We start from the raw sequence: 16,705 nt of genomic DNA on the forward strand, positions 1-16,705 counted from the left end.
TCATGGAACCATGCTGCTGAGCCTTATAGACACTGCAAGTCCTTAACAAAGGACACAGCTCGGTTTTTAGAGGTCCTGAGTAGAGGACACTCTCAGGTATTGGGCCACTCATGACAAGAGACACTGGGGGGCTCTGGGAAGGGAATGGAGCTGGGAAGGGGCTGGAGCACCAGGAGGGGCTGAGGGAGCTGGGAAGGGGCTCAGCCTGGAGAAAAGGAGGCTCAGGGGGGACCTTGTGGCTCTGCACAGCTCCTGACAGGAGGGGACAGACAGGGGGATCGGGCTCTGCTCCCAGGGAACAGGGACAGGAGGAGAGAAAACAGCCTTAAGTTGTGCCAGGGGAGGTTTAGGTTGGACATTGGGAAAATTCCTTCATGGGAAGGGTGGTCAGGCACTGGCACTGCCCAGGGCAGTGGTGGGGTCACCATCCCTGGAAGAGTTAATAGTGTGGATGTGGCACTTGAGGGCCTGGTTTAATGGTGAATGTGCTCGTTCCTGGCTGGATTTGATCTTTCCCAACCTTAACAATTCCATGACCAGTTACTGACCATGCACAAGGAGACTGTGCAGAACAGGCTGCCCTTGAGTGAGAAGCACAGAACAGAGGTGCCCTCCCTCAGGGCAGCAGCTCCTCCTTACCTGTCCAGCAGGGAGCCCAGGGAGGTGACAGTGCTGTCCCACTGTGCTGCCAGCACCAGGCACAACCCATCCTTCAGCAGGGAGCACTGCAAGAGAGGGAGGAACAGAGCTTTGGTGCTGTTCTGCACCTGAACAAGTCTCTAAGTCTGGTTGATGGGTGAGGAACAGGAGCCACAGAGCAACAGATCCTTCCAGGCAGAGCCAGTGCCATGTCTGAGCTGTTTGTGATCCCCACAGCCCTCCAGTATTCCTGCTGCCCTCTCTGAGTGAAAACCAGCAGAGTGTCTGGGTGTGTTAGTCCCTACCTCTGCTGGAAGCAGGAACAGCAAGACAGGTAAATATTGAGATATTGTAGCAGAAACACTCATTACATGAAGCAGCCCATCTCCCTCCTAGAGAGGGAGAGCAAAGGCTGTGACATTCACCTTTGGCTCAGCAGTGACAGATCCTTCTGGAAACACACCAGCTCTGCCCAGGCCCATTTATCTCTGACAGGAGGAAGGAGGGATGGCTCTGCTCCCCCAGTGCTGATCTGTCCTTCCTAGAGAGCTGTGCACATTCCCTGTGCAGAGGGATGGATCCTCGGGGGACTCAGGGCACAGGCAGGCAGTGCTTACACTAATTGGCTGCTAGATGTAATTGCTGTTCCACACAGATGTACTTCAAAGGGATGCTGTCAGTTTTAAAAAGCACAACCTGAAAAGATCTTACACGCTCCTATTACAGATAACACCCAAGACTTAGAACTGAGGGCTGGAAGCCCAAATGTTTGTGTTTTGTGAAGGGCCTGCTGTGGTCTGAGAGCCCTTGGGTGATTGTTGGTTTGCTATTGCCACTGTAATTAATTCCCCCTGTTTACTGTCTGCTGCTGACAGCACTTTCCTGCACATTCCACCTTCCAGCTTTGCCCAGGCAAGGTTCCTGACTGGGTGGGCTTCTCCTACACCAAGAGGAAAACAGTCTGGGCCTGGTTTTCTGTTGCTGTGGAGCAATGTCAGCTCAGCCCAGCAGCACATCCTGTGCCCAAACCCCAGGCTGGGCTGGACCTACTGAGAGCCACAGAATGGCCTGGGTTGGAAGGGACCTCAAAGCCCATCTTGTCCCACCCCCTGCCATGGGCAGGGACACTTTCCACTATTCCAGGTTCCCCATCCAACCTGGCCTTGGACACTGCCAGGGATCCAGGGGCAGCCACAGCTGCTCTGGGCACCCTGTGCCAGGGCCTCAGCACCCTCCCAGGGAACAATTCCTTCCCAATACCCCATCTGACCCTGCCCTCTGGCAGTGGAAGCCATTCCCTGTGTCCTGTCCCTCCAGGCCCTTGTAAATGGTCTCTCTCCATCCTTCTTGTAGCTCCTTCACACACTGGAAGGCCACGGTTAGGTCACCCCAAAGCCTTTTCTTCTCCAGGTGAACAATCCCAACTCCCCCAGCCTTTCCTCCCAGCAGAGCTGCTCCATCCCTCTGATCATCCTGGTGCCTCCTCTGCACTGGCTCCAGCAGCTCCAGGTCCTTTCTGTGCTGGGAGCCCCAGAGATGGAGGCAACACTCCAGGTGGGAAGATCTCTGGGTCAGGCTGCAGGGCACAGTCCAAGAAGAAGAAAGGATTTTTAGCATTGTAGAGGAGGATTAATGGAGTGTGATTACAGAGAGAGAAATAGAAACTGTATTTATATGGAGAAACAAGAGAGGAGACAGCAGCAGAGCACACAGAACAGGGTGATGGCTGACTGGAATGAAGCATTCAATAAATGACTGGTGGATGGGCCATTCCCATGAGGGCTCCCAGGGATGCAGGACCATCAGGAAGTGTCCCCAGTGCCCACATTACTCACCAGAGGTGCCAGGGCTCAGAGACAGTGTTGCAATAGTGCCACCAAAGCCTCGGGGCAGCACATCAGAACAAGGCATTACAAAGCTCTTCTTTTGTGCCAAGGAAGCAAAGCCCAGCTCCATCTGTTCCATACCTTTGCTGCAACACTGCCCTTGGCCCTGCTGAGCATCTGGGAGATGCAGAGAGCCTGATGTGAGTCCAGCAGAGCCAGGCGAGCCCCAGTCAGCACAAAGCCTCTGCCCACGAGCTCCTCCAGCAGCGCCACGTACGGGGGGGGCTCCGAGCCCTGCAGGATTATCCCGGGCAGCAGCAGGCAGGTGCTCTGGCAGAGCTGCTCCAGCAAAGCCTGACCTGATGGCAAAAGAGCAGAACACTTATTTGGTCTCTCCCCCCAGCACCTCTGAGCCCTCTCAGTGCCCCTGCCCGGGCACAGGTGCGTCCGTGGCAGCTGGAGGCACCACGGCGTTGGGATGTCCGGGGATGTGCCCTGGGATGAGCCCTGGGATGTACCCTGGGAGGTGCCCAGGGATGAGCCCTGGGAGGTGCTCTGGGACATGCCCAGGGATGAGCCCTGGGATGAGCCCTGGGAGGTGCTCTGGGACATGCCCAGGGATGAGCCCTGGGAGGTGCCCAGGCATGGGCCCTGGGAGGTGCCCAGGGATGAGCCCTGGGATGAGCCCTGGGAGGTGCCCTGGGATGAGCCCTGGGAGGTGCCCAGGGATGGGCCCTGGGAGGTGCCCAGGGATGAGCCCTGGGAGGCGCCCTGGGACATGCCCAGGGATGAGCCCTGGGATGTACCTTGGGAAGTGCCCTGGGATGAGCCCTGGGAGGTGCCCTGGGATGCCCATCCTGAGCTGCTGCATGCCTTTGTGTCCCTGTCTGGAGATCACAAGACAGCAGGAGTGACCCCATTTCAGGAGTCAGACAAGGACAACTGCTGGTTTGCTACAGGAGCTACTACTCCATTTTCATTTTTTCCAAGCAGAGAAAGCTGCTAATCCAGCTGCTTTTATAATCCCAAATGTAATTCTGCTCAGCATACGTGAGGCTTAATGTATTTCATATTTTCCTCATGATAAATCCGTCTGTCCATTAGGCAGCAGCTTGGTGATAATTATTTGCTGGAAGGAGCTTTCCTTGTGTGCAAGAGCTTCCTCTAGTGTCCAAGATGAGCCCAGAACGTGAGTGATGTGTCTGCTTTGCTGGAGGCACTTATGAGATTGTGCCTGACAGTTCAGAGATCACGTGGACTTGCTTTTCCAGGGCAGTAACTCTTTGAAATACATTTTCTGAGACACAAACACATCAGGGCTGTACACTGCTTTCCTTTTTACTTTGCTTAGGCATCTTCAAAGCTAAGATATCCTGGTGTAGCAGGAAATTAGGGGCATGTATTTTGAGATTAGCTCCCGACACAGAGCTGTGCAAAGCCTGCAGAATACCTGTGCTCTCTCCACAACAGGCTGCTTTATTATTTTATTTTACAAAATCTCTTCTACAAATCAAGTGATTTGGTCACTGCCAAACTGCCCCTTTCCCATTATGCACTAAGATGATGGGGAAAACACCCTTCCCAAATACCTTGGGACAAATCCTCCTTTGAGACCCCTTGCACAAAAGTGACTTGGTGTTCACCCCAAGAGCAGAGGACTTGATTTACCACCCCCTCCTTGCACTTCTGCATCTGCTGGTATGTGACCAATGCCCCCCCAGAGTCCTGTGTCAGGCAGGGCTGGGCTGCGATTCTGTCACTTTTTTATCCTGCTCCTTTCCCATCCACAGCAATGCTGGGATTAAGGACTGCAGTGATCAGGTGTAGCACAGGAACATTTTCTGAGCTGCCTACATCAGAAGTGTAGCTACAGGAATGGGAAATAATTGTTCTAAACAATTCTGTTCCCCAGGGACCACCACAGGGATGCTTCACCTGGTCCCTGCTTGTTTAAAAAGGCTTGGGATCAATCCACAGCATCCCAAGGTGGGAGCATCCCCTCGTGTCAGTGCCATCTCCTGCCCCTGCAGCACAGCTGTGTTTACACATGTCTATCAAGTCAAATCAGCAGGAAAGGCCCTGAGAAGCTGCTGCATCCCAGGAAGTGTCAGCCTGGCTGAGGCTTCAGCTCCCAATCAAAGTCAGCCTGGCCATAGCTGGGAGTCATTTGGAGCTGGCAGCTGCTCAGCAGCAGTGGGAGCTGAATGGGCTCTCAGCTCAGCTCAGGAGAGGCCTCTGGCCACACTGCCAGCAGCACTCCCTGCATCAGCTGATATTTATCTACTCACAGCACAGAGCAGCTCACACTGCCCAGCTCTGCTGCCTCTCCAGGGGAGGCTCTGAATGGACACAAAGCACCAGAGTTGTGCTGAGACACCTGGGAAGGGTTCAGAGAGGAACATGTGCTGCTCTGACACCAGCTGTGCTGTCACTGCTTCTTCTGCTGCTGCTGTTAAGGTCAGCCCTTGTGGACAGCTCTGTCTGTAAAGCCCTGAAGTGCTGGCAGGTGAACAGTTAAAGGCTAGACTCCCCTGGAGCTGTTCTCTGCAGCTCAGAGCTGTCTCCCTTCTGAAAGGACATCAATACCCAATCTTGCTGCCACCAGATGGTTTGTCTTGCTGTCCAATTAATCAATAGCAGTCCCAATCTATAAGAGGAGTTACATTTCCTTACCAGGACTGCCTGGCTGCTCAGAGCCCAGGACACTGGGATGCCTTCCTGGGTCATGGGTTAGGGTCTTGTGCTGCTTCCTGATTCCCAGGCCGAGGATGGGGTCGTGTTTCAGGTTTTGGAGCTGCAGGAGAGAAGGCAGGGAGGGAGGGAGAAGCAAGTCATGTGAACACATTACCTAATGAGGAGGGATAACACTCCTCAAGTATTGATTCAGGCAAGCTGTGAAGCTTTTGTTGTTGTGGTGTACTTCTGTAATTGCCAGTCTAGAAAACACCTGCTTGTCTGGAGAGACAAGATCATTTTGCATGCATTCTTCTTTTTAATGGAGGCTTAATTCAGTGCAATATCTCATCATCCTTTTCAAGGTCCCATATCCAGCCATCATTCTAAAGTCTCCACTCCCAGCTTTTCAAGGCCAGGAGCTCAAACAAAACCTGTGAGAGTCTGACAGCTTTACCCAGTGCCACGCTGGGGTGTAGCAGCTCCCTCTGTCCCTGAATGAACTGGCACAGTCAGGATGCCCTGCACTGAGCTGCACACCCACATGAGTGAAGCCTCTTACAGATGTGGCCATCTCCAGAGCTAATCTCCTGGGAGAACCATCTCAGCTGGATCACCTCTGAGCCACAGCACAGCTCAAACATTTCCATCCCTTGGATGAGCACATCCCAATCATTTTCACATCATCAGCCATCCCATTCTGAATGATACAAAGCTGGTAAAAAAACAGCTCCTGGGTTAAGTGTGCTCAGCAGTCAGGGTAAGGCTGCTGTCCCTGCTTCCAAGCAGTGTTGATCATTTGGGGGCACAAGCCCTGAGCCCTCCCAAATTCACAGCAGAGCTTGCTGAACAAACAGATCTGCAGCAGCTCTTCCCCACTGAGGCTGCTGGGGTCAGTGCAGAGGGAGGAGCATCCCCAGGACCAGGAGTGCCTGGCAGCTCAGGAAACACACCCAGAGCTGCATTATCTACAGCATAATAGCAGAGAAGGCAGGGATAGCAGGGCCAAAGCCACTGCTCTGGCACAGCAGGATAAGCTCAGGAAGGGGCAGATTCCTACCTCCTGCTCCTGCACTGGCTGACACTGGGCACAGCACAGCCCTTCTGGGAAAAACAGCTTCACATCCCGGACAGCCATTGCATAGGATCTCGAGCCTGAGAGAGAAATACAATGGGAAGAGTCTCTCAGGCCATGAATTAAACATTCTCTAGACTCACACTCATCTTTTGGAGAGATTGATGATGTGCAACTTGCTGCAGTAATTGCTTTAAAGGCCAGCTGTTCTGTACAGTAATAGCAAACATTTCAAACCATTATATTTAGAATAGTTCCATTGCCTCCTTGGTATTTTGATTCTGTCCTACTACCACAGCAGCTTCCTCGTGTAAACAAGACTCCTTCTATTTCCTAACAGTGGAGCTGAGGGAATCATGTTAAGGAGACTGTGAAACCTTTCAATTCCAGCTCTAAATCCTGTTGTTCCCTTGCTTCTGGATCACACCAGGCTGCCCTTACTGAAGGGGAAGAGCTCCTGGTTAGTAAAACAAATGTACTTAGTAACAATAATGTAGGTCCCAAATGCACTGGCAACTCTGACTGACCAAGGAAAGCAGAATTAGCAAAGGCACTGCTGATGGAAGTACATTTTTCTCTTCACCTCTGGTCAAGAAAGGTAAATTGAGCCTGGAACAGTCACAGAAATGACATGAGGATGACTGGGGAAATGGAGAAGCATCTGAAGAGTTAAACCAGACCTTGGCTTGTTTGACCCAACACAACCCAAAGCTGAGAAACAAATCTGATTTCTGATAAACACTTCAGGGTAGGAAAGGTCAGAGGTGTAAAAAGAGCTACTTAAAATAGAGTCCAGATAATGGCACAGGAACAAATGGGCACAAAGTATATGTGGCTATATTTAAGTTTGAAAATGTAAGAAGATTTTTAGCTCTCAAAGCTCTGTGACATCCATCCAGTTGGGGTGGGTGCTTATGGAAGGGAAAACATGATGGGGCTGTCTGTGAGGGAATTAACTGAACTCAGTGACTAGAGAGGTCCCTCCAGGCTTAGCAGCTGAATATTTCCCTATAAAGCAACAGTGTTATAAAGCATTACTCAGAATGTTTGGAGATTTGTGGATGGAAAATATTAGAGAGGGAAAAGCTGTTTCTATTGGAGTTTAGATAGATTGTCAATGTGCTGGCACAGATCCATGCTCCTGGGATACAAATATCCTCTGAAATATGACCACCTTTGAGGCTGCCCATTCAAAAGATCCCACCTGAGAGCACTCAGCCCTGTTGGAGCACCATAATTCCAGGTTTTGTATAGCCAGAGCCCTTAAGGCAGCAGTTTACAATCCTGAGGTTGTGTAAGTCCCAGTGTATGAGCTGGGCTGGATCCTTTCCATACCTCCACACAAAACCTCCTGTGCTTCCATCACTGGTGGCACTACAGAGAACACAAATGCTCCCAAATGAGCCTTTTACTCTCACTTTGCTCAAGGTACAAGACAGTGTAGGGTGCACATGTAAGAGCTCTTTGGATGCAAGAAAAAACACAGTCCAATGACTTCCCAAGCCCAGAGGAGATGGGAGGGTGCAGGTTCACCTCTGCAGCTGAGCCCTACAGGATTAAAGCTGTGTTTCTTGGTTCACCAGTCTCCCTGGAACCCCATTTTCATCTAATTGCATTTCCTTTGTCACTATGGGAGGAAATAGTAGGAGTTTGCTCTGCTTCAGGCATTAATTGAAGTTCTTCCTCAGCTGGAGCAAAACTAGGAAAGCCTAGGATTCCCTCCTAGGAAAGGAGGATGGGTTTGCACAGTCCCCCAGTTACTCACCAAAGCTTCTTCCAGCTTAACTGGAAAAGCTCTGGGAGGTGCAGGGGGTTAGGAACACTCCTTTTCTTATGGCTAGATGGCTCCAGGGCAGAGCAGCTGGGCCAGATCCATCAGAGTTAGCTACAGCTGCATCCCTGCTCCTGGAATGTGTGCAGGGAGGGCTTTGTGGGCCAGCCCTACAGCTGGGTCCTGCACTGGGCACAGAGGGCAGGGCCAGCTCTGGGCTCAGCCCAGATCTCAAGAGCAACTTCAGATCCCAGCCTAGGGGTCTGAAGGGAGTCAGAACATCCAAGGATCTCTCTCTCACAGGGAGCTCACTGTAACTCCCAACAAAACTGGGATGAGATTCAGCTCCCCTTGCTCATTTTCACAGAGTTATGCTGGGGATGCTCCAGCTGTAGCAAACATCTGAAATTTGGGATGTATATTATCCAGTCTTAGCCATGCCTGAGGAGTTTCAGAGCAATCTGGACACACAATCCATTCATTCATCTCAAGAGCAAGAGAAGCAGGGGCTGACAATGGAAAAGTATTGGCTGGAGAGCCCTGACCACTTTTTTTTTTTTTTTTTTTTTTTTTTTTTTTTTTTTGTATAAGTAGATCCTGATCTTCAGTCACTCCCACAGATCCTGTGGGATCTCTCCTGGCTGAGTCTAAGTCCTCAGGTTCTGCAGCAAGGGCTTAGGTCTCTCTCCCAAGCTGTGGCTCCTTCACTCCCTGCCAGTTCTAAGCAGCCCACTTGACATGGATGGAAAGAGGGAGTGACTTCACAGCCCAGATACAATGGAAGAGACAAATAATCCAATGGATCTTGTCAGGAAAGTTCCTCTGGGACTTGAGGGCACACAGTGCCTGCCAGCTCACCTGAGTTTACAGAAATTATTGCTTTATTATTTTTATATTCCTTTAAGTATTAGAGCAAAATCAATGCAACACTGAGGAGAAACACAGGCAGGGAGCTAACCATGCTTAATTCCATGTGAATTTTGGAATGACATCCTTCCCTCCTGGTAGCAATAATGCTGGGCTCTCCACAGGCTGCTCTCTCCAGGGATACTCCCCATTTTCCCATCCTTTACCCCCCATGCACACAGCCCAGTGCCTCCCTGCTGGCAGAGGTGCTGGGATGGGTCAGCATTCCAAGGATGCTGTTTTGCCCTGTGCCTCTGCCCATGTGCCAGCTGGAAAGAGCCTTTCCAGATGGGAAGCAGCTGAGTTTCCCTGCTTGCCTCAGCAGGTTTGGATCACCTTTCTCCTGCCAGCCATCAGCATTGTGAGATGTTACAGGAACTCAGGGTCCTGGAGCCTTTGTGAAATCTTGGAGTTGGCCAGTGGGTAATGGAGAACATCAGGAAGGGACACACAAGCAGGGAAGACAGATGGGCTCTTGGGAATAATTCCAAAATAACCAAGCTAAAAGTACAAAATGACCAAGCAAGAAGAGATCAAAGGAAATCTGTTCTGATAAAGCCAGAGCTGGGGCTGCTCTGGGAGGAGCCCTGTTGGAATATATCTTCTGGGAGAATATTTCATTGCTTGAGACACACTCAGCTCAGCCACCAAGAATACAGGGAAAGTTTTCTGGGGAATAATGGCCTGCAGTGCCTGCCAAGGCTGGATCTGTAGTGACAGTGCAGGAGGGAACAAACATTACATATTGTCTATTTGTATATCTGAGCCTTTGGACTTTTCTTTTACAAAAACCTACCATAAAATCCATTCTGGACTGCGCTGGTGCCATACTGAGCCCTCCAGAGGCATGGATCCAGGGCTTGGGCCAGCTGAGGATCCTCTGGTCCCAGGAGATCCATCAGCTTCTTCACAGCATTGGGCCTCTGCAGGCACAGCACGAGGGCAGTGCCCGAGGTGAGGTAGGTACAGTGAGCTTCTAGAGCAGCTGGATCCTGAGAAGAAACCAGAGATGAACAGGTTATGAGGAGCTGGTGAGCACTGGGAACATCCCAGCTTTCCTTTGGCTAGGAAGGAAAGTTGTGAGTAAGCAAATCTGCTGTTGCTCCTTGTTTTCTCTCCTCTTTAATACACTGCTGGTGTACTAAAGATTCCAAAATCTAGAGTTCAGACACCAAGCAATGTCCATTTTGTGCCCACTTTGTGCCCATTTGTTCCTGTGCCATTATCTGGACTCTATTTTAAGTAGCTCTTTTTACACCTCTGACCTTTCCTACCCTGAAGTGTTTATCAGAAATCAGATTTGTTTCTCAGCTTTGGGTTGTGTTGGGTCAAACAAGCCAAGGTCTGGTTTAACTCTTCAGATGCTTCTCCATTTCCCCAGTCATCCTCATGTCATTTCTCTGACTGTTCTAGGCTCAATTTACCTTTCTTGACCAGAGGTGAAGAGAAAAATGTACTTCCATCAGCAGCGCCTTTGCTAATTCTGCTTTCCTTGGTCAGTCAGAGTTGCCAGTGCATTTGGGACCTACATTATTGTTACTAAGTACATTTGTTTTACTAACCAGCAGCTCTTCCTGTGACATCCAGCAGGTCACAGGAGGGCTGTTCCTTCAGGGGGACATCTGGATCAGGAAGAAGCACAGGCACAAGCAGGAACACCAAGGTGATAAATACCCTGGGATGAGGAGCCACCTTTTAATTCTTCAGCTGATGTAAAATGATGGATCACAAATACCAGAGCTTTGCTTTTTGAATTCACAAATGGCAGGACCCCCCCCCACACACCAGCTTCTCCTGAAGAGTGAACACTAGCTGGGATCAGGAATACAGAACTTAAAAGTAGGAAGGTCAGACCAGAGGCTGCAAGAAATCAGTTTGTTCTCCTGGCCTTGTCTGATGCCCTTTGCTCCACAGCCAATTTCTCCACCTTTGCTTCTTTCCCAAGCACGGTCAGTTCAGCCCATGCCCACCCCTGAGCAGAGCTGTGGAGGTCACAACACCCTGGGATGGTACATTGAGGAAGGATGAGAGGAAATGACAAGAAGCAACCGCTGCACTGGTGAGGAGAGGCTGCTCTGAGGGCTGGGGACAGACAGACTGACAGCTCTGGGACCTTGGGACAGGCAGCAGGTGGCTGGCAGAGCTCTCTGGCCTTGCTGCCTGCTTTAATCAAGGAAAACCTTGGGAAGCCAAGCCTGCTGCAGGTGTCTGGGCTGGGCACAAGGTCAGGATGCCCACAGCAGCTGCAGCTCTGCCTCCTCCTGCTTCTCCATCTGAATAGCAGGGCAGGAGCATCCAGTTCTGCCTCTTCCTGCCCTTCCAGCTGAATAATGTGGCAGGAACATCCAGCTGTGCCTCCTCCCACCCCTCCATCTGAACAAGGTATCAGGAACATCCAGCTGTGCCTCCCTGCACCCCACAGAGCAGCAGCCAGGGCTGGATGTTCTCTCCAGTTTAGAAAACAAGGGCATTTCCAGCTCCCTGCCAGTATCAACCCATGGCTATTTACTTTTCTCCTCAGTTTTTGAGGAAATAAAAACAAGAGGGGAAAAAAAACACCATTTGATTCAGCTGAATCACGTCATTCACAGAGGTTTTAATTCCTCTATTTTTTAATCTTCTAAAAGCAGCAGAGGATAGCAATTCTCTAGATAAAACATTTCCAAAAGCAAATCCTATCATTTCGTTTAAAAATATGGAGATAAAACACTTCAAGGCCTCTCTGCTTTTCTATCACGTGAAACCATTCACTGCCTTTGACCCAAATCTTCCTGCACTCGCCTGCCTCCTAAATTGCATCTCTGAGAAGTAGGTTATGAACTGACAACCACGGGCTCAAGCCTGATTTTTCCCCCTCTATTTGCAAAGGCAAAATATTTAATGAGAAAATCCCTCTGTGCTTAAATTGGTGAGGTATTTAGGGGTTGGGTGTGGTGTTTGCCAGGGCTCTTGCCCCGTGGGCACAGGGTCACAGCCTGTCACTCAGGGGCTCTCTGGTGACAACAGCTCTGCTTGCAGGAGGATGAAGAATTTCAGCTTGTCACAGTGCACTGAGAAATGGTGACATTCATTCAGTTCTGTATAATACAAAATAATCCCTTCCTGCTTGAAAATTTTTGTTAGTTAAAAAAATGGATTTAATCCCCTTTTCTATGGGCAATGAAAAACCAGTGATATTTTTCATGACAACTTTCAAAAGGACTGATAAAACATATCAATATTCATCCAGGTTGGAAACAGCTGCAAAGAAAACATTCCGTTTCTGTCAAACAGACCAGAATAAATGAAAGTATTTTGTTCCAGAGCTTCTAACCAGTGATTTTAGATCTAAATAACAAAACTCTTCCGTTGTTCCCCAGCAAATCCATGGGCTTGGGGTTGAAGATGATGTTTCTAATGGTTACTGATGGTGCCAGGGAGCTTCTGGCAGCTCCTCTCACTCCTCACACCACTTCAGACTCCGCCAGTCCGGCGCTGCCTTCACTCCCTCCATTCCCTCCCTGCCTCCACATCCCTGTGCAGCTGTGCTGGGGCTGCCCCTGTGCAGCTGCCTGGAATTCAGGGAGCAGTTTCGTTGAGAGGAGGAAGTTCCAGCTGTGCCTTGGCTCGGGAGGACTAAGGGGATTAAAGAGCAGTGGAATTACCCGGCTGCCTTTCCCGGGGAAGCACAGGGTGGGGCGGGAGGGAGCCCTGGAGTTACTGAGCCCAGTGACCTGATACTGCAGGCAATCATATCAGGTAATCCCCTGTGGCTGCTGAAAGTCTAGTCAGAGAGAGAAAGTCAGATACACTTTCCCAGGCCTTGTCTTGGGGGAGCTTGAGAAAGCTCAGAGAAAGAATTAAAATAATCCTTAATCTTTGCAGCTGGGTCTTTTGAACGTGTTGTTTCTTGTAAGATGTTTACAAGAAGGGTTTTGTTCCTAATTAGCCAATGATGTGAGAGGTGTTGGTGAGGACCAGTCAGGTCCAGCTGTATCATAACTGTCTCTAAAAAGAATGTGGTGTCTAATAAACTTGGCATTTGCCTTCTGACACCTTGGAGTCCATATGTCACTTTATTCACCTGTCCTCAATACAACAGAGCAAGATCAGGCCCCACTGGAAAAATAAAGCCCAAACTGCCAATCTGCAGAGGGCTGGATCTGCTGGATGAGCACTGAAGGGAGATCCAGCAGAGTCCCCTGGGAACAGGCACTCCTCGCTGGCTGAACACCACCAGGTCATGCTGAAAGCTGGGGAGACATGTCAGCTCTGTTTACCCGACCTTTATTTTCTATAATCATTATTAAAGTGCAGATAAAACATCTTGTTATGGCTCCTGTGACTTGATAACCTCAGCAAAGAGCAGAGCAGGTGGTTTTTTTTCATGCTCCAAAGGCCACATGCCTCTCTGAGCTCAGAGGGACTATTTCAGTTGGAAAAGCAATCATGGAGCTGAGCTGGTGCTGCCAAGGATATTTGTCAAGTGTATGTAAATAATACATTAGAGAGGAAAAGGAGATGTGAGGTTGTCTTGCTTGCAGTGAATAAACCCAGATTTGCTCTCAAAACACAACAAACCCGCACTTGGGAGTGCTTGGGGGTTCTCTAGACATGGATTTTGGAGCATGCTCCAGGTGAAGTGAGAAAAAGCCCTGGACAGAACTTCTAGAAGGGACAGACACACTGACTCCACCTTCTTCAGCAGGACATTTCATCATGGATCTCATCAATCCATGTATGTATCTCCAAGGGTGTCAGGGGATAGTGCCAGGCTCTTTCCAGCAGTGTCCAGTGACAGGACGAGCAGTAATGGCCAGAAACTAAACCACAAGAAATTCCACCTCCACCTGAGGAAGAACTTCCTTCCACAGAGGGTGGCAGAGCTGTGGAACAGCCACCCAGGGAAGGCTTGGAGTCTCCTTCTCTGGAGACATCCCAAACCCACCTGGATGTATCCCTGTGTCACCTGCTCCACATGAGCCTGCCCTGGCAGGGGGGTGGGACTGGATGATCTCCAGAGGTCACTTCCAAACCCAGCTGGGATTATCCCAGCTGGGATTCTGAACCCTGCTAAATGTAAGCCATTTGCCCCCATTTTAGAAGCCTCGTTTGAAGCCCACCATTGCACCCCTTTGTGCCACAGGCTGAGGAGCAGATCCATCATGAGCATTCCTCCCACCCAAAAGCTGTACCTGGAATTTAGCTGGGAAAAACAGCCCTGCCCCCATGGCTGCCATTGAGCCACTTACCCACTGGATTTTGCAAATAACCCAGTCCCTGGAGCCTGCTGAGGCTTTTTCCAAATCTCCCTACTTATCCTGGGAGCTGAGCCTTTCCCAGCCTCCCCAGTGAGAGGCATTCTGAAAGGGAGCAGGGGCCCCTGGACAGCAGAAAGCATTTCCCACTGTCTGCTCCCCTTCAGCAAAGGCAGACTGTTCTCTTTGCTTCCTCACTTTCAAACCCTGCTTTTTTCCTCATGAACAGTCTGTAATTTTTATCCTCATTAGTCACCAGCTTTTCAAGGCAACTGAATCAATGCTCAACAGCTGCTCTGGTGTGTTGGAGAACTCCAAAAACAGGGAGGAAATTTTCAGGAAACAACCTCTCCTCAGATTTACCTCACATGCATCTGCATTGCTTCCTGAGGATATCTGGGGTTTTTAAGATGTTTTCTGTTTCAGACTTTGTATTTAGCTCTGTGATTAAATTAAAAATTTAAAAAAATTAAATTTAAAAAAAGGCATTTTGTATTTAGCTCTGTGATTAAATAACATTGGGAAGCACACCCCCATCAACCCTAATGGCCACTATATCTCTCTTGCCAGTGTAAATATTTAAAACTCAGATGCCTGTGCTCACTGCTACCATGCAGAAGGTATTAATTGTTCCAGAGCACTGCCTTGGCATGTGCCTGTTTTCTTCTGGAAGTCTCTACCAAGAATTTCTATGGTTAGAAATGAGACAATGATAGAGATAATGCTATAAACTTTCCAAACTTAACCCAACTGCAATATCAATTATAAACGTTTGTTTTTTATAAAGTCAAGCAGTTAAAGGTCTTCAGGAAAGCAATCAAATAACACAGATTGTTTTTCCCTAAGGGAAGTAAAAAAATAATAATCTAACTTCTCTCAAATGCCCAGAGTTCAGTTCCTTGGCTTTCACAGCATCCTTACACTCAGGGTACGTCAGATTGAGGAAAGAAAAGGTTTCTAATGCCATGAAAGAGCAGAAACAAACATCTATTTTTAGCTAATCAACCCCACAATGCCCTAAGATTTAAGAACCCTCTTTATTGCCTATTAGACATGAGCAAGGACAATTTCCTCTCCTTGCAGGGGATTTTTACAGACTGGCTCCCAGGGTTGAGCTGTGTCTGCAATGCAATCTCAGGTAACAGCACCCCAGAGATGTGCATTCCCTGACAGGCAGGAGGCTTTCCAGCTTTAACCACATGGAATAAACCCAGGCACACGTGCTCCCTGGATGTGCCCTACCTGGAATGACCTGGGGGAGGAACAGAGGACACCTGTTTGGCAGAGCCAAACAGATTCCTGCGAGGTCTGTATTGCCCATATCCTCCCCAAAGTTCCTTTTGGGAGAAACCAGGGCTGTCTTTATGGCACGTGATGAAAGAAGCCCTCAGCTCTCTTTGTGCTGATGAGGGGCACATCTGATTGTTCCATACAGCTCGCTCCCAGCAACAGCTCCGAAATCCCGGGTGGGAATTGCTGAGGTTTTCAGGAATGGATTATCCACAGCTCATCCTTTCCCCGCCCCCTTCACCGACCTGCTGCACCTCGCAGGGCAGGAGGGCGGCGGCAGCGGCCGCTCCCAGCTCCAGGTGCTTCATTCCGACCACGCTGAAGTTTTGCAGGTGCAGATCGCGGAGGATCCTCGGCAGCCCGCGGCTCCAGACACCGGGTTTGATGAGCAGCACCGTGCGGAGAACCTGTGCCCCTGGAACAAACACAGCGGGGTTTGTTTACTACCCTGGGCACGGGGAAACCTGGCAGGAAGTTCACAAAAATATCAGCAAAACGAATCCATAAAAACCCTGGGCATATAGGGTCATTTATTGATTTGGGTTCGCTTTGTTGGGTTTTCAGATTAAAAATGTATCTGAAACAGTCTAAGCTTGGAGGTTTCTCTGTCAAGGAAATCTGCTCCAGGTCCAAAAAAGTTTTTGTGGCAGCTCTGTCGGATAAGACTCAAACCTTTATATTACAGATTAATGTTTTAAGAGAGATAAAATATTCCCTTTTGCATTTTTCATGTGAACTGTAGTGATTATGTGATGTGATCCTTGAGCAGCTATTACATTTTACTCTGGTGTTCTGTATATTTTAGAGCTGTGTTTCAGAGAGGCACTGACAACCCTGACAGGTCCCAATTAATGTCATAAACCAATAATTAATTGAATTGTCTTTACCAAAATTGACATTCCAGAAAAAACTTTCTGCTTCTGACACAGATCTCTCAGCAGAGCTGCCAGGAAGGTGCAGCACTATGAAGAGCAGAAAACAAACCAGACCAAGAAAGCTTTGCTGTCTGATGGAAATGGATTTAAAGGCAGAAAATACATAAATTCTGTTTTTAAATGACAAAATGGCAGCATTTTCAAATTTTTAGTCTTGCTAAAGTACTTGCTACCATGAGTATAGTTAATATTTTATCCTTAGAACATCTTTTGGAGATTTATTGGCAAGTGCAGTGTCAGAACCAGTATGTGAGGCCCAGGAACTGCTGAACCACATCAATCAGCATGAGCACAGGGGAACATCCTCCAGGCTGCTAAAACTGATCCAAGCTGATCTGTTTGGGTACAAAACA

At 49.2% G+C, this 16,705-nt stretch overlaps 1 protein-coding gene across 6 annotated transcripts in view; it reads right to left on the minus strand.

Annotated features, from left to right (window-relative positions):
* DNAAF8 (dynein axonemal assembly factor 8) overlaps nt 1-16,705 on the minus strand; it is a 104,004-nt gene that overhangs the window by 19,099 nt on the left and 68,200 nt on the right. For all 6 annotated transcript variants that reach the window (XM_053957914.1, XM_053957911.1, XM_053957915.1 and 3 more), the window contains 6 exons: nt 15,663-15,832; nt 9,687-9,882; nt 6,199-6,293; nt 5,139-5,259; nt 2,607-2,824; nt 640-725 (listed from right to left, as the gene is read on the minus strand). In XM_053957914.1, coding sequence (XP_053813889.1) covers nt 640-725; nt 2,607-2,824; nt 5,139-5,259; nt 6,199-6,293; nt 9,687-9,882; nt 15,663-15,832 — 886 coding nt within the window. The remainder of the gene's footprint in view (nt 1-639; nt 726-2,606; nt 2,825-5,138; nt 5,260-6,198; nt 6,294-9,686; nt 9,883-15,662; nt 15,833-16,705) is intronic.

Source organism: Vidua chalybeata, chromosome 16 (assembly GCF_026979565.1).
Source record: "Vidua chalybeata isolate OUT-0048 chromosome 16, bVidCha1 merged haplotype, whole genome shotgun sequence".
In the NCBI taxonomy this organism is placed as follows: Eukaryota; Metazoa; Chordata; class Aves; order Passeriformes; family Viduidae; genus Vidua; species Vidua chalybeata.